Consider the following 23,873-nt stretch of genomic DNA (forward strand, 5'->3'; position numbering starts at 1 on the left):
CTGTAAGAGTTTTTTAGATAGAAAACTCAAGCTTCAGAAATTCAGAAATTCAGCACATCTCTTTGAGGCTTAAAGACGGTTTTGTTACGAACAGGAAGCAAAACTGTATTTCTCCAAGAATAATATTCTCAGCAGAGATAAGTACCCTACAGCATCTAGCTACTGCTGAAATTACCTCTAGCACACTTAAAGAAAAGAACCTGTTCACCACAAATCAGTTAAAAAAAATAAATACATGCTCTTTTATGGTAGGAGAGAATGTTTTCTCAAAGGGACAAGCAGAGTCCAATTTGAACTGATGAACTGATGATAGAAGAGATCACAGCTTACACAAGCATCCACCAGCTGCCTCAATGAGGCACAAAGTGGTGATATAAAGAAGACAGGGTCATGGGAGGAAGGTTTGGCAAGGTTCTGAAAATTAACTGATTTCCTCACTGAAAAAAAAAACATGTAAAAAGAAAAAAAAAAGATAAATCTAAAAACTTGCATGTACACAAGAGGCAAAACACACCAGCTGAAAACCTTCAGTTCTAAAGAATTTCCGAATCATACCTTCTGCTTGAAGAAAGCGAAAAAAGCAACAAATTAATATAAGTATTCCTGTCTCAAAAGGCTGAGCAGGCTGTTGTTAGAAAAAAAACAAAACAGTATTTTCATTCTAAAAATTGACGATGTCAATGGTTCAATAGCTTCCCACTGCTTACCTCGTTGCAATGTTGTAAGACTCTGGATGAATACAAGTTTGGTCCAAAGGATTGGGCTGTCGTGAGGCATATGGTGTTGGTTTGCTCTTCTTTTTACCCTGTGCACCTGTTTTAGTCAAAAGTTCACGACTTCCAAGTTCATTTTTCTTATTACTGTCAGAAATCAAAAACAGACATGTCATTCTTAATGAGCAAGATCCTAGCCCACTGACCACACATGAAAAATGCAATTGAACTTGTATACATTAATTCTTTAAAAAAAGAGAAGTACAAAATCCCTAAAAGGTCATTACGAGTGAATCTTAACAGAATTATAGCATAAAAATATAGCATATCAGTGCACACATATATTAATTTAAAATAGGAAAAATCATTGGGAAGGGATTCTGTACTTCAAAATTTCTAAATGATGACGAGATTATAAAGAAAACACTAAACAACCTATTCTAGCATTTGCAATCTGGATAGCACCTTCTGTCTGTAAAATGGAAACAATTTCATCTAACCACTTGATAAAGATCTCATGCGGATACTTTCATACTTAACTGTCATTTAATAGCCTGCATAATTTTAATTTCGAAAAATTTATAAACAAAATTTTCTATTCATACCATCTTTAGGTAAGCAAATTGCATCTCAAGCATATGGACAGAACAAGGCAAGTATGTGAATGCTTAAACATCAGAACTCCTTAAACCACATTTATTGACTTCCTAGACTTCAATTTCTGAAGAATTCTGCTCAAACATGGGCCAGGTCTAAATAAGAAAAAATTCTAATCAAAAGAACTCAGATCAAGATTTGCTTAGAACAGGAAAAAAACTAAAGGTGGAATCTACCTCTGTTTCAGAATTTATAAAGCATTTTTGCAAAATTATCTTAATACAGCTTTCCCTAAAACTTCGTGAATACATTACTAACTCCTAATCAGTCAGCTTCAGTTAGCTTTTGGGTCAGGCTTTTTTTATTTTATTTTTTTCCTTTGATTGATTGACTGAATAATGAAAAGGCTCCAAAGTCAGAGAGATCCACAGACGGACTACCCACATTGGTGGGAGGACTCTACAGATGACGGGAGAGAAAGATGTATCTTCACGTGTGCAGCGTATTTCCTACTAGCGCACTTCCTCCTTTAAAGTTCCCCTTAAGTAAAAAATGCTCAGTATATGGTAAAGGCATCAAATGACTCCTGCTGGCAAAGGCTCCTTTCTTGCCTCTTTTGTTTGTTTCTGTTTCCTAGATCACAAGTGGTTCCTGCTTTTGCAGGACAAAAGAGAACACACCACAGGACCTGGAACTAGCAGCCGCACTTTGGGTTCTACCCATGCATTGACCATCAGCAGAAATGCAGACGTAATTTTCTCTTTCCATTTCTGGTTTTAAAATGATGAGTATTCCTTAACTTCCAAGTACAAAGTACAAAACCTAATTCACACAGCACTACACAGCCATCAACATGATCAGAGAGGACAAAAATGAAACCTTCTCAAAGTCCATGTCAAAAGCATTTCATTTTGTCAGCCGCAGCCACAAAAAACATTGTGGAGGCGATGGTGTTTGAGCTTTATTTTGGCCTCAAACTCCAAAGTTATAGCAGATTTCTCAGGTTATACAGTGTTCTCAAGTTTTATTGAATCCAACTAACATCAGAAGCATGCTCCAGCAAGGAAAAAAAAAAAAAAAAACAACACAATGTTCTTAAACATTTCACCAGTGAACTTTTAGGAGGAAAAAAAAAAAGGTGTCAGCCTTTTCTTCCTCAGTTATATTGCAACATTCACTAGAAGAGATCTGTACAGCATAAGAGCTATTGATCATCTGCAGCCTTGAAAGCAGTTTCTTTGGTCTTCTGGTACTTGCAGTGCACACCATTTGGCCAGCAGCATGTGCTTCCTTGCCAGGTGGGCAACCAATCTGTACACCTTCTACCCAGGCAGTAAGCCAGGCTTAATGTGCCTACCTTCTGCCTAGAAGCTGTTCTTGTGCTCTTTGGCCAGCAGCAACCAGGAATACAATATTGCTTCTGAACACTGGGTTAGTGAAGAAATAGCATGTGCTTCCCAAGAAAATATTTATTGAGAAGAGTCAGTGGCAAAAGGGTGGGGATGGTGTTACCACTGTGCCCTTTCTTAGATTTTATGTTGGAAGGAGAAATGGGAAAAGCAGAAGAGACACTGTCCCAGAAAGGGCACTTTCAGTTGTGGAGTTGGTACAGAACGAGGGAATGAGATGGCGGAGAAAAGGATGACCTACTGTTGACAAACTGGACTTGGGAAAGGGCCTCACATATTTGAGACAGAAGACAGACACATCACACTTGCTAGGCACAAGAATATAACACAGAGTTTGATCCAGGCAGCTATTCAACTTTCTCTCTCCAGATAATGGAACTGAAACTCTCAGGAAATCCACTAGTTAACCACCATTACATTCTGTAGAGCAATCTTTACCACATTAAAATGAATTTACAAATCTCTAAATCATGCTTGAAACACAAGCCTAAGGTTTTGGTATCTCAGATCGACGACACCACTGCATGTCAAACTACTTCTACCAACTCAGTGGCAGAATTTCTAATTAAATTTATGTACTTATTGAAACCCTGACTTAAGAGTACTAGGCTAATAAGCCATGATTATTGAGAGGAAGAACTAGCTTCAACCATTGACTTCAAGGAGTTTATCTGTTAAGACACTGTCTTTCAGAGTGCAAAGGCCTAGGATTCCCCAAGTTTCAAGCCTGAATACAAAACAGAAAAGCAGAAAAAAAAAACTTCTTGTACTATTTTTGCATAATTTAGTCAAGACAGCTAACACCGCTATTACCTGCAGAAGGTCTTTATATATTCTTGATTGAATCTGATGAAGCCAGCGCACTGTTGGAAGGATTTGGGACCCAGACCTTTAACTTCTTTGAGCTGTTCTCTGTTTATAAATGGTCCATTCTTCTCTCGCCATTCAATTATATTTTTAGCCCTGTTAGCATTCAGTCCTGCAATGTGTCTAAGAGAAAAGTTTACAGAGTATATTTACTACCATTGAACATTCATTAATACAAGTGCCATCCACTACAAGGATATATGTTACTGTAGAAAATCTGGTTTTCAAAACTTAAAAACAGCTAAGATATCTGCAAATAGACTCAAAGACATCATCTTGAAAAGGATCCCTTCTTTCAATTCTACGGAAGGAATCCATTCAAATCAACAGAAGTTAGTATGGCAATACAGTTCCGTACATACCTGACGAGTAAGACAGGGACACATAATTTATGATCTCTTGGCTATTTCTGTAATGCCAACTCAATTTGTCATGTCTTATGGCCCATTCCCAGCTGCCCTCTTCAGGAAATGATGTGGGAGGACTATTCAGGACAGATAAATGTGCTCCTGTGAGAACAGCCCCCTCTCAGCTATTCTCTTCCAATGGTATCACAACACCTTGTCCCAGAGTGAAGAGCTCACATCTGCTATCCAGAAGGAGAGTGGCTGGGAACAACTTGCCTTCCTCATAATTTAGCAGATCCACACAGCTTGTTCCTTTTCTCTCAGCTGCTCTTGAGATAAAAGAACAGCTGGGAACAGGCTGCATGAGGTGTTCTCAGGGCAACTTGGACCCAGCAAAGAACTTACCTGTGAGGTGCAACTGCAGTTAGCCGAGCTCCTTCAGGACACAGTGGGTTTGCTGCACACTTTCTGTACACACATGTGAGTACAACTTTCTGTGTATGGAGTGTGTTAGGCATAGAAAGAGGGACAAGAGTTGTGGTGGGCAGTTACTCCTGGCACTAGGGAAGGAAATATCTCCCATCTGGCTCTATATGTCAGATGCCATTGCTGTAAGTCAACAGCAGCAGAGACCTGTCTGTAGAATGGCATAGACTGATTCTAGAATGACACCACTAGCAAACCTGGCAAGAACAGTCAAAAATCAGGGGAAAAAAAAAATTAAAGAACCCGTTCTATCATTCTCATCCTCAAGCAAAAGTTAAAAAAATAATCCAAAGTTGGTGAAAGTTTTATCTTTGACTATACCTTTAGCTACAGATAAAAATATTAATCATTAGGAGTGGAATTTTGTCCAAATATTTCTTAGAAACATGAAGAAATTCAGTTTATTTACACTGACAAAGGAACACAACAGAGTTCACGGAATTTTCCACTGATGATCTCAAGTCTTTCAAGTATGGTACTGAGCAGTAATGCAGGTACTGTAGCATTGTCATCCCTTCCATGTGTAATATGTGTCAAGAAGTGTATTTGACGCATCAGAAAGCATGAGCAAAAAGCCTTGCTCATGGTGTATTCTAGACAGAGCAACAATTTCATCACTGCACATCTGTGGGAAACTTGGACTGCATCTACACAGAACAGCAGAATTTAACTGCTGAGTATCAAGTTAGATTCCAGAACTTGATGCACCATGTGCATACAAACATCAGGTTAATTAGACCAAACAAATTACTTAGTCAACATGGTTACTTCCTGTAACCATGACTGGACAGTGTCACTCCATGTTCAGTGTCTTGAGGAGATACAGCAGCACCTCAGCCTGGTGCCCTCTGTTGAGCTGCACAGTCTAGTTGGACCCTGCAGAAGGCTGACAGGGCTCACCCACTGCCCTTGCTTTTATGGGTTTTTATTCATGGAATGAAAGCTGGTCAGCCTCATTTACCAATGGTACCACTCTTTTACTAAAAGCTGATCTCAATCTGAAAGAAGGTAAGACAGAAGATAAATCAGGAGTCAGGTTAAGAATTAGATACACGGAAAAAAATATGGAAGAGAAAGCAGAAAAAAACCCAAAAAGAATAGAGAGTGTCTTTCAAAATATGGAAAAACATTTTTGTTTTCAATAATTATTATAAGGCCTTAAAATAACTAAAGATAGAGCTAGCAGGAATAAATTTCCTAACTTTGATACCTAATATAATTATCACTACTAAGATTATGGACATTCGTTTTCTTCCCCTCCTACTGAAACTACCTGAAAGGAGGTTGTAGCATGGAGGGGGTTGGTCTCTTCTCCCGAGCAGCAAGTGATAGAACAAGAGGAAATGGCCTCAAGCTGCACTAGGAGAGGTTTAGGTTGGCTATTGGGAAAAATTTCTTCCCAGAAAGGGCTGCCAGGCATTAGAACAGGCTGCCCAGGGAAGTGGTGGAGTCACCATCCCTGGAGGCGTTTAAAAGGAGTTCAGACGAGGTTCTTAGGGACTTGGTTTAGTGCTAGAGCTGAGTTGTGGTTGGACTTGATGATCCTGAGGGTCTCTTCCAACTGAAATGATTCAAGGATTCTACTACAGAGGATGACAGTGACACTTTTGCTCTTCTGAGAGGCTGTTCAGCTAAACAATTCTGAATTCAACATACTGAAGAAAGAAAACAAGCTTTTAATTTCTAACCAAGAGAAATAAAATCCAGAACATTTTCCAAGTAAATGTGGCATAACTTAAAACAACAACAAAAAAAGAAAACAGTAAAAAGGGATACATTTTTCAGCAGTTTCCCCTTAAATCTTTCCTTTTTTCATTTCCTCACCCAACTTTTACCTGTTCCACTTAGCAGTACCGTAAAAATACGTTTGAAGAGACAAAGTACATTTGAAAATCCCCTTCTCAGTGTAAAAAATGCAGATTAATTATATCAAGTTTTTTTTAAATTCGAGATTTGGCTCAAAAATTTTAAATGTCTGTTTTTCTTCAAAAAATAGTTTTACCCTGGAGAATCACAAATAGCTTTAAAAACTGAGTCTTAATGATCCAGCGAAAGACTGTCTTAATGTGTCATTTTCATGTAACTGGAAGTTTAACATAAGAGCCATTTGCTCCAGCTAAGCTTGAGTCAGATGGCAGACTAAACAGAGACTCTGTGATCCAGAGCCATGTAATTACTGGAATAGGAAAATGTTTGACTCACCTTAATAGTATTTCTGAGCAGATGTTAATATCAACTCCTACAAAGCTGACACACTCTTCAACCACACTGTCCAGAGTTGCTTTAAGCAAAGTCTGTGATACATCATGCTGAGAAACAAAAATGAAGATATCAGGTTACTGAAACATCGAAGTGTACATAAATAAGAACTGCAAACAATACTAACACTAATAAAAGAGTTGAGGGAACTTATCAATATCTTATGTGAGGGTACCAGTTAAAAATATAAACTGCAGAACATGTTTTTGCAAGGTCTACTCTCTTTGCAGCATCTTTATCATGATACAAATCCCTAGAATAAGACACTCTTCACATTTCTGGGTTTTTTAATAACTATTTCCCTGAATCATGTAAAAACAAAACTATATTAAACGCATAATGATTACTCATAGGAATAACGCTTCTGTTCATCCACTATGTCTTGTCTTTAAGATGAAATTTATCTAGCTATAAGAACAGTTTATAAAAAATAAGGCAATATTTTAAAAGTAAAGTATTTAAAGAAAACATCACAAATGCTGTAGTATTGCACCTGCACACACAAATGTTTGAAAATAGTCCTATTTATGAGCATCACACTACAGTACTGTTATTATTTAGTAAAAGAACAAGCCAGGTATTGTATGAGGCTGGGCAATACCTAAGGCACTTATCAGCCCCGCAGCAACAAAATGTTTCAGATTTTGAACAGATATTTCTGGGAAGATTGGCAGGTCCTTGACAAAAGCACCACTAATGGAAATTCTTCCAGTTTTTCCATTATTGTTCAAAGTATTTCCCCTTTCCCTCCCGCCTCCTAAAAGAAAATCAGTCACACTTCTCAAAGATAAAAGTTCTGAAGCTCTAAGACTTCCTTTCCTCTACAATCCAGGCATACTTCAATCCATAACTGCTAGTTCCCCACACAAGCCCATCGACACTCAGAAGTCTGACCTGGAGGGAGAAGCCTCTCTAAATGCAGGAGCTAATTCAATCACTATGTTGGCTTAGCTTCAGGGCTCTTATACATCACTCACATAAATCTGGGTTGATCTGTTGTGGTTTCGTGATGCATTCATTTTGGACATCAAGTTGGATCCAAGCCAAGACAGCAAACACTTGATCCGATACTTTGTTTTACCTCCTGAGCCATTCGGATCTTTTAAAGACTTCACAGTTAAATTTAACATGCCAACAGCATCAATGCCAATCCACTAATGTTGGTAGTTCCTCAAGTAGGGGTTAATAACTGAAACAACTGTAAAACTTATGGCAACGTATTTCACACCTCCCTGATTTCAAGTAATGCTCATGTGATGTATTTTCATGATGCGATACATAGTAAAGTTACTGAAAAACAAGAAGCGCAAATTTCACCAATGTTGCTCCTTCTCTATAAAGTTTGCATGCCAAAAGCCATGTATGTACTGGCATTTGCAAACAGTCTTGGTCTCACAACCACAAAGCTAACTTGTATACTTTGTAGATCAAATGTCGTTTTCTACTTCCTAACGCATTGCTACTACAAGGCAATGACGACTTTTCTGAATAAGGAGAAACAAAAAAAAAACCCCACACCCCACAAAGAAGTCTTATGTTTCTGTTTTTCTGACTTACTGAAGATGAAGCTCCTCTTAGTGAGGATGTTCTATATATTCCATCCTCCTGCTGCCATCAACTGGGTAATGTACTAGAGCTAGAGGCTTCCAGCTCACATACATGCTCATGCAAGAACTAGAATAAAACTGTTCAAAAACAAAACTTGGCCTCTTCTTTACTAAGTGCAGCTGCCAAATACTGGACTGGATTTTCCATGATGAAGCACATATTAAAAATTTAATAGGAGAAAGATACTAATTTAACAATTTTTTTCGTTATGATGGAGGAAGGCAAAAGGAGAAAAAATATTGACAGTCCTCAAAATTCCTTTCTGCGTTTAGGAAAGGCTACTGACTCCAAGATACCTGGAAGCTGATTATCACGTAGTTTCACAAGTTACATTAACAGGTGCCATTAACTGTAGCAGTTCTTGGCCACCTCTAAAAAAAAGTCTAGGTCTGAGAGAACAACTCAGAATATACAGTCTGTGGCAGAGAGTAGAGTAGACTGCTGTTTTCCTGCATTGCAGTCTAATTCTGTAAGATAAGGATGACTCTTCAGAAGGAATAACATGGAGTTACATGATTCAAAACTGAGACAACCACCATTGTCTCTATAATGCCTTACAGCATAGAGTGTAGCAAAGACGGTAATCCATAGGTATGGTCTAATCTTTCTAAACAGTTCTTTGGAAGAAGCTTAATTCAGTAGAAGCTTTATTTCCAGTCTGCTGAAAGTGAACCTAGATAGCGATTCAGCCAACTATATTCCCCCCCAAAACAAGGAAAGGATATATCACCATTGAAAGCTAAGCTTCTCAAAATACCTCTGCTAATGGAAGAAAGACCAGTGCTAACAGATCCTGAGTTTCAAATGTGAAGTTGGTATTTATGTGAAGATTTAAGTTTGTGGATGCAATAGTTTTTGTAAAATTTATGTGATGGAATACATGCAATTTGGAAAAAACCGCAATATTCAACTGTTTATTTCTTTTGCCAGGAAGACAAGACACTGTCAAGTCTCAAAGACTATTTGCAATCTTAAAAGATTGCTGCTTGGTGGTCACCATTAAAAAAAACAAGACACAAACAAGTTGTTCTTTATTACTCCAACACAGAACAGTTGTACCACTTGGAATGGACATCACAGCACAAATGTGAAGGCATAAAGTGAATAGGCAGACAGAACAGAACAGTCACCCTGCTTACCACACAAGACAGTATGGCTAAAACAATCCTTAAGATACCAATACCTCACAGAAGATATATTGAGCTACTGAATGATGGTAAGTTGCAGACACTAGGAAAACTTTCCAGACAGTGGATCTGCCTCCCAAAATGCAGCTACTGACTGTCACAGCTTCCTTTTGCTATGATGAAGAAATTTCTACATCCCTCTTTACATTGACACAAAGCACAGAGAGGTGTTAGGACTTAAGTTTCTAAAAGAAGTTAATTAAAAAGGTGATTATCCCAATACCATTGTCAAGACTTCCTACTGTAACATGCTACACTTCAGAAAGGTTTCAAGTGCAAAGCATTTTCCTGTCTTCCAAGAACTTCACTCAACTCGAACACTAGAGTCTAGGTGATACTATCTACTCCTATGTACTATCTAGGTGGTGCTATCAGATTATTCAGACACTGCTAAAACCACATGTACTCCATGCTACTAGCTCGCTACAACAGGTTTGTAAAGAAAGGAGCCCCTCTCAACTGCTGCATTACGCACATCAGAATAAAACCTACACAAATAAAGTCCAAGACCCATATGCAAAGCTACTATCCAAGGATGCTTATGCGGAATCTTATGCTGCACAGCCCCAACAACCCCTCCATGCATCAACATGGTAGACTGTTGCTTCAGCTGATCCTCTGCAAATGCTTCTAAACAAAAGATTTTCATATTAACACTAACTCCAAATGCACCCCTATGTGTGAGTGTTTCCACCTGCTAAAACCATTAAGTACTTTCTTTTTAATCAGAATAACTCTGACTTATTCGCTGTCGCTATCTGGGGAACAAATACCACCCCTACAACTCCCCACACAAAACCAGGAGAAACCAGCTCCTGGGGCCAGCTGAGCCATTCAGACCAGGTGCTTACTTGGAGTCAAGCACACAAAGCACCCCAACAGCTACACCTAACAAGGAGGGGCACATCCTTTGGTGCCATTTTCAAATATTGTCTTGTATTTAGCACCCAAATAAATCACTAAGGTTTTAGTAAATTTTCTGTAGATACCTCCAAGCAACAAAATAGATCAATATCCTCTATGGAAACTAAGACAAGCAGAAATAAGGGACTTGCCACAAACTGCGGAGTGCCCAGTGCAAATCTGCAAACTTTCTTTTATTATCACTCTCCTGAAAACAAAGCCACCTTGCTTCTCAGATAGCATTAGGAAGTACTTAGATATCTGTTTGGTTTGGGTTTTTTGTGGGGAGCACTATAGAAATTAATCTGCCTGTAGAAATAACAGGCACTGTAACCATATTATAGTATTTGTTTTTTAGGGAATTATCAATGAGAAGGGGAAAAAGATACATAAAATTACACTATTTGATTAATTGAAACAGCTACAGTAAATAATCATAGTTGACCAATAAATGAAATTCAAACATTACATTCTTCTAATCTTTTTATAAATACTACCTCCATATCCCAAATGTAACTTACATTCATGAATCTGGAAGAAAATCAAGGGCTTCCATTTTGATTTCTGGTCATGATTACCACTCAAATTAGTCTGGGGCAAATTCGTTAAAATTACCAGTAAAAATAGTATTATATTGCATATTTTGAAACCACCATTCTGCAAACCCATGCTAAAAAACTAATACAACACGATTTCATGTACTTTCATTAAACACAGCACTAATGTTTAACACTAAAAATAATGTTTAAGAACAACTGCCTATTATGCACAATAGTTTTGTCCTATTTTCACTTCCCCCAATACTTCATCTATCTTTTCTTTCCATGTGGTAGGAAGCAGAGAGCAAGGATTGTTGCGATGCTTGGTTTCAAGAGCTATCAACACTCAGTAGAAATAATTAACATTACTGAAAACCTATCTGTTCCTTGAGAGGGTGCTACTACAACTGTAATCGAAATCAAAACCCTGTTGATGTACACAACAGGAAGGCAGTACTTTAAATAGCCTCTCAGCTCAGTTCCCTCTAGCTGTATACCAGTATGGACACTGTAAAAATACATTTGTCATTAGGATGACAAATCTATCAAGTCAAAGAACCACTGTTCTCATGAAGCGTGGAGGATGAACTTGGTCTGCACAAGCACAGGTGGTGGAGCCAGTACACTGACTTGGCCTGACCACAGACACTAAACACCAGATCACTAGTGTTAGACTAGAACAACCCTAACAAGCAGCTTTTACATGGAAGTACATTACAGCTCTAAGCTCTTTACCTTTGGCAATATAAAAAAACCCCACAAATACTAAAACAGTACATGTAACTATAATGCATTTGGTAATCTTTTTCCTGGTCCCCTGTAAAAATAGTAATTTCAGAAAATACAGTATGACCGCATGTCTTTCTGAAAGACAAATTCAAACAGCATAAAACATTACTGCAAAACACTGCAATTCTTAAATACTTTTAATTTTACATTTGCAATCGTTAGTAGACATCGACATGACCAGCCCATGCATCGTCATTACTTTACAATGCCCAAGAGTCACGTAAGGCACCTTCCTATGCAATTGAACAAGAATGACTCGGAGTCAGTGTAGACATGACCTAATGATGCTCGACACAAAGCAGTGGGGATGGGAAGAGTTCTCAAGGTCAGGCAGCAACCTGCAGGTTTTTGACCCCAGTTCAGCACTACAGAATTGTAACAAGATCAACTTTCATCCTAAACAAGACCAAGCTGCGTGTCGGACAACCCGGTTTGTTTTTTGATCAAGTTATACTTCACTTGTCCTTTGAATCCAAAAGTCAACCTCCAATGAAGTAAACGCAATTTAATTTTTTATGTCTAAAAGTAAGTCCCAAAACACTTCTAACACTTCATAAAACATTATTTTACTTTCTTGGTAGCTACCATTAACTTCTATATCCATGACTTTAATATTGACATGTGAGACTAGCCAACAAGCCTCTTGAAAAAATACTTTTTTTTTCTCTTTTCCTTTAAATAATACAATAAATGTGCAGCCTGAATGACATTTACTGAATGAGAAATTAGGTGGGACAACACATTCTAAGCAAAGTTCAAAATTATATTATTTCACAGAGATTCAACCCACAGAAACATGTTTTAAAATTTAAAAAGGGAAAAAAAAAAAAACATTCCCTACTTGCACTGTAGCCTATATACAATCAGTTGCATTTCAAACGCTTGTGAAACCACAAAAGCAAAATGCATTCAGGATAAGCCCTTAAGAACAGCAGGACTAATGCAACACAAATTATCTAATGATAAGTACCTTTTTCATGCGCAGAAATATATAAAAAAAGTCAAAATACACCTTACATGTCAGGTGGAAATGCTGGAAAGTTCAGGCAGGGGGTTTTAATCTCTAGTGTCCTCTGGAAAATCCCTTTCAGTTAGATTCTAAGAAAACAAGCTTATCCCTCTGATGTTTGATAAAAGGACCTAACTTCAATAATTTCTTTTGAAGATTGCTTGTGGTTTCTCCAAGTGTTATATTGTTATAGGATATATTGTTATCCTATGTACTTAACTCTGACTCATTTCTTGTTTTCAAAAATCCAAATTCTGTTTATTTTAACAGCATATTATTATTACTGAAATATCCCCAGAGAGAGAAATGGATTTATATTTTCAAAGAAAATGATAAAACAAAAACAAAGTCTGTCAGATCTGACATTAAAAAAAAAAAAGCACACTTGATCTTGTAAATGCTTCAAGTCACTTGCAAGTTGCTGGAATTCATCTTCTATTTACTCGTGCTTGTGTCCTAACCGGAGCAGTAATATTGCTAAGCTTGTTACACAAATTCAAACCCATTGCTAATATGTCATATTTCTAAAACTAACTTATTTGACACAAAAACTAGCTAGCAGCAAATGACACATATCCAAAACCATCTTCCTCTTTCCAGCGCAGGTACCAGTTTTCTCCAATGCATCTTGTTATGTGACTAAGGGGCAACAATCTCAATTGCAATTATCATCAACCACATAACTCCTGAAGATTTCAATGAGCCATTTTCCAATTAGTAACAAAGGTGACCGCCCAAACTGCTGGGTGGAAAGCCTACATTTCAATTTCAGTCCTAAACTGTATTTTGTGGCTGTTAAAGCTCTACAAATATAGGGGATACCCTGCAGTAGTACAGAAAGGTAAAGTGAGGACCATCAGGAGTGAAGTTTCATAGACCACGTGGCTGAACAGCAACAAATACAGTTGGAGATTTTCCTGAAAAGTGCCAAAGGATAAGAGGGGGGAAAAAATAAAAAAATTACACTGATAGGGGGAGAAGAAAGAGTAACTTTCGAGAGGGATGAGGCAGAAGTCATGAAGCCTCTGTGAATGTGGTCATATGTGGGAATTCTGTTTAGTCTGAAGTCAGTGACCATCCATCTCCCTGCAGCAAACAGGTGAGAAACAGCAGCTTCTCGGTATAAAGTTCCCACTGGCCTCACTCAGAGCACAGGCAGCCCCCAGGAAGTGTGAGGAGCTTGCTAAATGCCTCTATAAATACACAGACTTCTTCCAGCTCCACTGAAGACATGCTGGAGTTCCGCTCACTCCTCTCTCCCGAGGAAATGTGCTACTTGGAATATTTTATAAAACTAGCAAAAAAACAGCAAATTCATTTAAGGGTATTTGCTAAAATTGCAATATTTGTACAGTTGATACATATTTTATGATACCCTAGATTTCTAATTAAAGCAGCTTCTCACACTCACTGGCTTTCTCAAAGTTAGTAAACAAATACACTCGACAACCGTTACACCAGGTGACTCATATCAGCAATGGACTGAGAATACATTTAATACAATGACATATCCAGCCCCACATTAGAAATGTATAAGCCAAACAATGACATTTGGCAATTTTTTAAATCCCACACCAGAACCAGTTATGATGCAATGAAGAGGAAAAAAATATTTTTATTTAATGTAACACTACCTCTTGAAACTCTTGCTGGAAAGTACTTTTAGGAAATTTGACTTTTCTCAACTTTTTGCCTGCTTGTTTTTTGGTTTGGTTTTTTGTTTGTTTGTTTTGTTTTTGTTTTTTTCCAATAAAATGGATCAGTTCAAATGGAATATGCCTAAACAGCACAGTCTAATCCCTCTCTCTTCAGTTTTCTCCCTCTCTTCTGCTTGGCTCCTCCTTTGTTTTCATCAGGCTCTCCTCCCTTCTGCACCCCCAGCCTCTTCCATGACATAGCTAACGGCAAAAATAACCTACGAATGAAGGAAAATGCAAGACACTGGCCTGCAAAAAACACAGCCAAACTCAAACAAAGCAAGCTTATTTTCTCTCCTTACTAAAAAGTATACACTTTTGATTGACATATGACAACTCAAAAAGTCACCCAGGGTAGTGTTTATTGAATGACCCATGGAAGACTGAAAGCTGCCAGAAAACCAGGAAACATGAGAAAACAAAAGCTTCTTCAGTGCCAGCATTTATGGATTTGACAGGCAGAGCACATAAGCATCCGTTGTGTCATTCACATCTTGATAACTGAAACCAATTTCAGCACAACTCACTATATATAACAGCAAGCTATACTTAAAAAGTAAAAGCATAAAAAAATAATTGGAAAAAAAATCTCCATGATGTAGTAAGTTTATATATTTTTAAAAATCTGTTGTGCACTAAGCTTAACAAAATTTGCATTAAAATGTGTGTTCAGTACTTTTCTTATTACATATATAGCACAAGCAAAGTGTTTCCACATTGGAGGCTGAAAAGCTGACAGGACTGAACAATAAATTAGCTGCACTAACTTGTCAGCACTATAAAAATTAAGTTCTCAATGACAATTTTTACAAGTGAACGAGAACACCAACATTACTCTTATTCTCAAAACCAAGCAACCCTCAATATTGACAGTATGTGATTGTTACTACTGCAGTGATTAGCATAATATAAAACCTGAGAAATCAAAGTGAACTAGTAGAATAGCATAAACAAGAATAATGCATGTACTACCCTGTACATGGAAATAGCGAGTACTCTTGCAATATAGATATTTTATTTTTTTTTTTAAAAAGAAAGATCTCAGTAGGTACAAGGGAAGAGCACAAATCAAAGAGCACTTATTTTCGCAGCATCCCTGACAGATGCTGCGATTTGTGGCCTCACAACATGACCCTTACTATTATTTGAGGTCTAGAAATTTCTTCAAAAGGCTCTTTAAAACATTACAGTAGTGTTTAAATTATTCATAAACGTATAAAATAATAAACAAATTTATAGCACAACAAATTAATGAAACTTGCTTGGAACATGGAGTTTTCTTAGGTATTCTCTAGTGGAAGATTTGTAAAAAATTATTGCATTACTATTACTGAGTTGCAAATTTTACAAGTTACTTACAAAGTCAGAGCTTTTAATATTACAGGTATGAACACATTCACTGCAAATGTGTAATCTGATCACAGATTATGGCATCATTCCTTTTAAATATTGACCTCTATTTCCCTTGCAAAATCTTTTTTTTTTAAAGTATCTAAAGCTTAACCAAAACAAGTCTTACACGAGCTTAGAAAATCACAAAGAAATAAAATAAGAAATGAAGTATTTGAGCATCTAAGAGTTAATAATTTTAAAACTACCATTTTAAAATGAACTATCTTTATGAATTCTAATTATAAAGCCATTTAGTCCAAAAAGCAACTTTACTGCCTTACATTTGGTTTTGGTAAAGTTTGTAAGGTAGGGGGAACAGAGTTCTCTATTTGTACAAATAATTATGGCTGCAAGCTGGTATGCCATCGAGCAAGAAGGGAATTAAAATAATCTCTGATTTCGCAGCACTTCTTTCTGCTTCTCACCATTTGCAGAAGTATGCCCTTATTTTACCATCTGAAAAGCAATCCAGAATCAAGGCCTGCTCCATTGAAACCACTGTCTGATGTGACCTTAATTAATGTAGTGGGACAAGTTCAATACAAGTTTTATCAGTGCTTTACAGAACTGGGAATGAAGAGATGAGGTACCAGATAGTTCAACCAAATGATTAAATGGGCTTATTCAATATGTGTCTGCTTTGGAAAATTATTAATTATACTACAAGAATCCAGAATATTTAAATATGAAAAAAATAATCCTTATTACTGCATGTTCCTTTCTATGTGGAATTTAAACTTTATGACAGTTGTTCTCCTCAGTAACCTAGATTAAGGCATCAAGCTTTGGACTTTTCCTCATGCAAGGCAGAAGTTGCTGTAATCAGAAAATAGGCAACGGAGACATCTTAGATCAGCTACAGCAAAGGTTGACCTTCTGGAATGCACAAAGCTTGACAAGAAAGCTCAATAAGGACAACAGCCAGACTTTGCACCTGGGACACAACAACCCTGGCTGTACATACAGACTGGGGGACATGATGCTGGAGACCAGCTCTGCAGAGAAGGATCTGAGGGTTCTGGTCGACGGCAATTTGAACATGAGCCAACACTGTCCCTGGCCGCCAAGAGGGCCAACCCTGTCCTGGGTGTATCCAGCCCAGCATTGCCAGCTGGGCAGGGAGGCGATTGTCCCGCTCTGTTCCACACTGGTGCAGCTTCACCTGAAACACTGAGTGCAGTTCTGGGTGCCACAGGACAAAAAATATATTAAAGCTACTAGAAAGCATCCAGAAGAGACACACAGAGTTGGTGAAGGGTTTGGAGTGGAAGCCATGTGAGAAGCGGCTAAAGTCACTTGGTTTGTTTAGCCTGGAGAGGAGGAGACTAAAAGGAGACCTACAGCTTCCTCACAAAGGGACTAGGAGGGGCAGGTGCTGGTCTCTTCTCTCTGCTGACCAACGACAGAACCTGAGGGAATGGCAGGAAGATATGCCAGGGGAGGTTCAGGTTGGACATTAAGAAAAGGTTTTTCACCCAAAAGGTGGTGGACACTGGAACAGGCTCCCCAGGGAGGTGTCACAGCCCCAAGCCCAACAGCGTTCAAGAAGAGAATGGACAACACCTTAGACACATGGTGTAAATGTATGGATTGTGATATCCAGGGACAGGAGTTGGACTCAGTGGTGCTTGTGGCTCCCTTCCAACTCAGAACATTCTACAACTCTATGAAAGCTCAAGTGCAAGTCTTGTAGTGAGGTCTCCAGCATGTGGCTGGCTAGGCTGATGCAAGGAGCAGAGTTAATCCCAGGCACAGCAAGATGAGGAAGACAAGCTATGCCTGGCAAGTCATCATCACTAACCCTGGCCCAAGCAACATCTGCCTTCTGATGCAAAAGGATACATGGTCAGCTAATGCCATTCCCAGCCTGCCAGCTCATCTCAGGGTGAGATACATCTGAAGACGCAGGTTTCAGCCACACAAACATTTGGTGTGTGCCACCTGAGGCTCCAAGGTAATTCATTCTTGCATCCAAAGCCAATCCTGCAAATATACACTTCCAAGTACTGGAGCAAAGACCTATCAAAGTCCACTGATAAGCCACTTCGATGCTGAGCACATGCTTAAGTGTTTGCAGGATTCAGTCATAATTAAAAAAAGAATCTAGCACGAGATTGGAACTTTTCAGTATTTCAGTAGATAGTTCAGTAAAGTAAAAATAATTAGCTTTTCATATGAGTCTAAAAACTAAAAAAAGTTCAAGGAAGACAAAATACAAAGCTTTATTAGAGAAAAAAAACTCAGAAAACCACTCTATTTTTTACCCTCCAAAAACACAGGCAGTCAAGAATGTGAAGAGAAAAATGCAGGCTAAAATGTAATAGCATTGGTGATTCTGTGCTGCCTGGAATGCTCTTCCATCGTGAAGGCAGAACAATTTCCCTTAAAATAGTTAGCCTAGCTTATTTAAAATAAAACAAAAAACCTTAGTCAGCTCACATCCTAAGATAATGGGTTTTTTTTAAAGCATTCCACATGCAGGTTAAAAAAAAAAAGTTATACAAGAGTGTTTTAACTGCAATATTCAGATTGCTCTGTCTTCAAGACATTACACATTTCAGTGCCAGGCAGAAGACTCTTGCTTTCTGACTCACACATGCAAGGACATAATGCTTTCAGCAGATCAGGACTAGTTGCCGAAAAGGGTTAGCATTGTGTCCCAACAGAAAGAGATCAGAGTTCAGGAATTATGTGGAAGCTTAGAAAATCTCAGCTAGCTAGTTTTCTATCCTAGCAAAGCTCTCAAGTTCATATGCCACAGTTGGAACACACACAGTTCTGATACAGGTTTAAAATTTACATTCAACAATATCCTTTTTTGTTTTAAAATAGACAAATATTGAGAGGTTTTGGCTGAATCCAGAATTTAGTGTTTCAATATTTCTTTCTAAATATTTGCATATATGAATAATTCTACATGTACATAAAGAATTAATTTGATGTGATCTGCCTAACAGGCTGTCTTCATTTGAGTATTATTTTCATTTCTGTTAGCCTTTTGAAAACAGAAAGATGAAGAAATTTCTGACTGTTTTTACAGAATAAATATAACTAGGACTAGATATCATTAGAATATGCTACTAGCCTAAAATAACATGGATATGACTTTGCTCATCACAAAAGACACAGGATTCAGTTATACAAAGTTCTATGATTTGTGTCTGTCATTAGCAATGACAAATGCTGAATTGGCTCTAATTCAGTCTTCTGTAGGACATGAGATAACTTCAGTTGGAGGCACGCAAGCAGAGTTGAATTTTTGAGGATGGAAAGTAAAATCCAAAGTCATTCAATTTTTTTAAGTTACCAGTAAAAAAAGACAACCTTTTAGACAGGTTTAGATATTAGTTTAGGGGTATTAGGCAACCTGAAAAGACATACCAAATAGCTCCCTGTATACAAGAATACACATGGTATTTTTCCAGTTACTCATCCTGCAACTAAGAGCAAACCAGTCACTGAACCTCAGTCTCTAGCTCCACTTTTTGATTCCCTAGATCCTGCTCCTGAGAGTCTAGAAAACCTGCACACTAGAGTAGTGCATTGTCAAACACTCTGAAATCCTTACATAAAACATCAAAAGCACTCTTAACTTCTCCCAAACTTTCAGTGGCAGAAAACACATAGCTGGTATCACAGGGATAAAAAGTGGTGGGTTTTTGCTTTGCTGTACTTACTCAGACTGCTTTGACCTGCAGGTAACAGAACTTCTGGGAGATATTTTCTTACAGTAACACTTCTGGCTTTGCTACTATATTGTGACTTTAGAACAGCAGTAGCCTCCCCTGCCACAGCCACTCATGCACAGACATTGCAGAACCTTTAAATTTCACACTTCCAGGCACCTGAAAACAGTCCCAGTTTTACAGAGGACAAATCAAACCCACAAGAATTTCCCTTAAACCATAGTAGTAAATGAAAAAGAGATTACAATTCTTAATTTCCTGTCTGCAACCTGAGCATCATTACCCAGAAGCAAACAGCACACATTTTACCTCTCCAATATTTTATGATGTTCATGCACTGATTGCTGTGTCCTCTGATGGCACAGTCCAGGGTCAGCTTACAAATGTTTTCATATTTTTGTTTGAAGTTGTCCCATGCACCAATGGGAAACAACTAAAACATAGCTCTAAATACCCTTCACTTTAGGAGGTAATAACCACTTCTCATTAAGCAATTGTCTTAGTTATCACAGCTGGAGAAAAAGACTGAATCCATTCTATCCCATTCCAGAGGAATTGCTTGTATGTCCAGTTCAGTGATAAAAATCAAGCTGCCATCTTTTACAAGTTATTTTCAGGTAGCAATCAAGATTTAGATGCAATCAGACTGTTCCCTCAGACTAACAGATTTAAGGTCTGGATAAGAACTTGGAAAACAAAACTATTTAATACCACGGACGTAGTCAAATCCGAGCAGTGGGGAATAAAAACAGCTGATGCCAAGTTCTGCTGCTGCTGCTTAACCGGTAATAACATCAACTGGACCACCTCACATGCACAACCAAATAGGATGAATGGTTCCAAATTGTTTCAGTTTTTTCCTAAGATATTTTTGTAAAACAGGTAAAATTTAAAATGGCCTGTACTTTTTTTTTTTAGTTAGATGGGATTTATGAGGAGCAGATTTTTATTATTGCATGTACACTTCTAAAAAAGGAAAAAGAAAAAACACAAAAAAACCCACAAAAAACCAAATGAAAACAAAAAACCAGCACCACCAAAAAAAAAAAATACCCAAACAAACCCAAAACCAGAACCAAAACAACACACACAAAAAAAAAACCCCAAACAAAGAACCAACTGGAAACCAACATCCAAATGGTGCAAGTTATATACATAACAACGACCTCTAGGTATAAGGTATGGAAACCTGTTCCAAAGTATAATGAAATACAGATAGTTAGGAAAATGAGACGAGAGTATTGCACATAGATTATATGTTATGTCATATCACATGAAAGAAATAATCAGTTCCTCCTGAAAATGTTTCTCAAAAGAAGACAAAACGCTCCTAGCCACATCAGCCATTTTGATATTTATATTTGGAACAAACAAGAAGCTATAACTAATAATGTTCTGCATGCCTTAAGCACAGATACCTTCTTTAAGTACTTTCAGTCTTCTCCATCATTCCATTCTAAGAAATGGATACCTCATGATTCAGACTGTTCATGAGAGTTTAACTTCGTCCTCTTTCTCTTCCAATCCGCACACGTTGCACCTCATTGCACTAAAATACACATTTTCTCAATCTGAAATTCTGTCTGCAAGTCTTAGCCACTGCAAGAGTTCTCCTGGAGAGCTGCAGCACTAGAACATTTCCAGTAGCTACAAACTCAGAAGCAGCACAAATTTTGCAAACAGATTGCTACCCAAAAATATGAGAAAAAAATTAAAAACAAAATCCAAGAGTGTTCTGATGGAGTCCGCTTCCAGCTTTCTGTCTCTTTGGATATCTGGAATGTAAATGCACACTGGTATTTTTGTAAGACTATAGCACTCGCCCAGTATTCATTCATTTCCAACTCATTAAAAGGTTTCATAAAGCATTCATATCTTTAAATCATTAAAATATATTTTCTATTTGTCTTCATTATGTACCTCACATTTTATGACTGGAAGGAAAAAAAAAAGGCAAAAAACCCCACCCACAGAAAAAAAGCCATTCTGAAAGGTGTCTCTAAAATTCAGCCTGCAGACACTCAAAGTGACAGAAGTCTTAGCACACTTCTTCCCTAAGCTCTGAAAAACGAAACCCCTCAACACTTTAAGCTATGCCATTTACCTGAGACACTGGCTTTTCAGAAAAGATAACAGAAGAAGCATAGCCGCTTACTAAATAGAACTGGGAAATTATGTGGTACCCAGCAATAGCAACAGAGGAAGAGGTCTCAGGATGTGATAAACCAGAAAGCCACTCTAAGGACTTGTACATAGAGAGAAGGAATGCTATGAAAATAAGGAGTATGGACATACTATTTTGCACATACTTTAGGTCAAAATCTGTACTGTTATCCTTTTTACCCAACACTTACAAGTGTTTTCAGCAAAATATTAGGGTTCTTTAACTCTACTACTCAAAGTATTTCTAACAAAGGCCTTCAGGTAAGTAAGGAAACGCTATGGCAAAACCAGATTTACCTGGCATATCCCTAACATATACATTCATTGTAACACATACACATAACACTCATCAACATGGCTTTACTATCCCAGCATAGAGAGAAGCAGTTGCAGAGACAGAAGGCAGCAGTTGACCTTGCCAACTTCCACTTTCTAAGACATGACTGCAAGTGTGTTCAGAAACGCTGCTTTAGAGCAGCCTTCATTAAGATTAAAAGTAGTGTTTAACTAAAATTTAGGAATAAATGGGACCTGTCACTGATATAAACCTCTTCCACAGAAGAGACAGAAATTTAGGAGGACATAATGGAAATAACATTTCCTTAAGTCCCCTCTTCAGCTCATTAATATATAGTTGCATCCATCAGGCAGATTAAAATAAAATGAAGGATGACTACATGGTGGGAATAAAGGCTGGAGGTAAAAATACCCAAACATACAGGGAAGGCTTTAATACTTACAAAGATTGTCCAGATTATCACAAAATCTCAGAGTAGGTGGACTGATGACTAAATTTATGCTAATCTTAAGGGAGCAAATAGGTATGAGAATCTTGATTCACAGTAGCATTTCTATGCAAGTTGAGGAAGTAAAATTGAAATAAAGTATGGTAACTTAAAACAGTGAATTACAGAGAAAAATTAAATGTTTTAAGGATGCTTAATTCTTCTGCTCAGATAAATATGTCAGAAGTAGTCCAGGCTCACAAAAAAAATTTCATTTTTCTCCATAATAATAACATACAGTACTTACACCATTGCAAATTAATGTTATGTTTGCTCCTGTAAAACAAGTCAGTTTGAAAACCCTAAATGTACGCTTACTGGTTGAAATAAATACTTTTCTTCAAAGTTCAATTTTGCAAACCAAGATTCCTGTGACAGCAAATCGTTCTAATGTTTCAGTCATTAATTTACTCATAAAACGTCTGTCTTAACAGGTCCTTCTTTAAATATGATATTGCCATACACATCACTGAAAATTTACCACAGAATGCTAAAAAAATACCAGAAAAAGTTACCATTACATATGTAATAAAAAAAATAAAGGAAAATAAATAAAAGTATCCATTTTAGTTGTTTAGTCCTCTTGCTGAGAGAGTAATAAGAAAAATCCAAACAGTTTTACTCGGCACAGGAACAGTGTGAAGCAAGGGAACATTGTTAGTCTCTCCTGCTCTCTGTATTTTCCTGCCCATTTTTAAACAATGTTCACTTGCAATCAACAAGCACACGAAAAGAATGTTTTCCTATAGAAAATGACATGGAACACAGCATTTTGAGATGATAACCACCTTCCACTGCACCCAGCCGGACGGTAGCCATTTACCTGTACCCCTTGTCCTTCCAAGTGCAGTTCAAGGTCCCCGTGCTGCCCTCTGCGTTCTGCACAGTTCGGGTCAAACTTCAGAGCACCTCAGCTCTCCCTTGAAACAGTGCCACATTTGCTCTCTTTAAGAATGAAATCTGTCTGCCCTTAGGGCTTGGTAGAGTTAAAGGGCAAAATCCTGGCTCCATTTAAAGTCAGTGGGCAGTTTGCCACTTAATCCAATTGGGCTAGTATTTCACAGTGACCTTAAGGGTATAGCAAAAAGCTTGTACCCAAGTACCCTGTCTTTGCTTGGAAGAACAGCGGTGGCCTGTATTAGTTTTTAACAGTAACATCTGGGTGGCAAATAGGATGCTTTTGCTTTTACTTTGAAAGCTCACATGAAACTTGCAAGCATTCATTCAAATCATATTTTATTTCACAGCAAGAACACACACAGTTTTTAATATTAACCAACATGTGGCTGTACCAGTGCCATATCACAAATGACAGGAGACATTGGCAGAGACAGCACAACACAATGTATTTTACATTACCATCTCAGCATCCTAAACAAACTACAGTGGCATGGGGTTGCATATCAATTTGTGTATCACCATGGGTAGACAAAAATC

The 23,873-nt window shown here is 37.7% G+C and overlaps 1 protein-coding gene across 2 annotated transcripts in view; it reads right to left on the minus strand.

The window, feature by feature from the left end:
* SRBD1 (S1 RNA binding domain 1) overlaps positions 1-23,873 on the minus strand; it is a 130,822-nt gene that overhangs the window by 16,056 nt on the left and 90,893 nt on the right. For both annotated transcript variants that reach the window (XM_071806090.1, XM_071806091.1), the window contains 3 exons: positions 6,622-6,728; positions 3,533-3,709; positions 708-860 (listed from right to left, as the gene is read on the minus strand). In XM_071806090.1, the coding sequence (XP_071662191.1) occupies positions 708-860; positions 3,533-3,709; positions 6,622-6,728 (437 nt within the window). The remainder of the gene's footprint in view (positions 1-707; positions 861-3,532; positions 3,710-6,621; positions 6,729-23,873) is intronic.

This window comes from Patagioenas fasciata, chromosome 3 (assembly GCF_037038585.1).
Source record: "Patagioenas fasciata isolate bPatFas1 chromosome 3, bPatFas1.hap1, whole genome shotgun sequence".
Classification (NCBI taxonomy): domain Eukaryota; kingdom Metazoa; phylum Chordata; class Aves; order Columbiformes; family Columbidae; genus Patagioenas; species Patagioenas fasciata.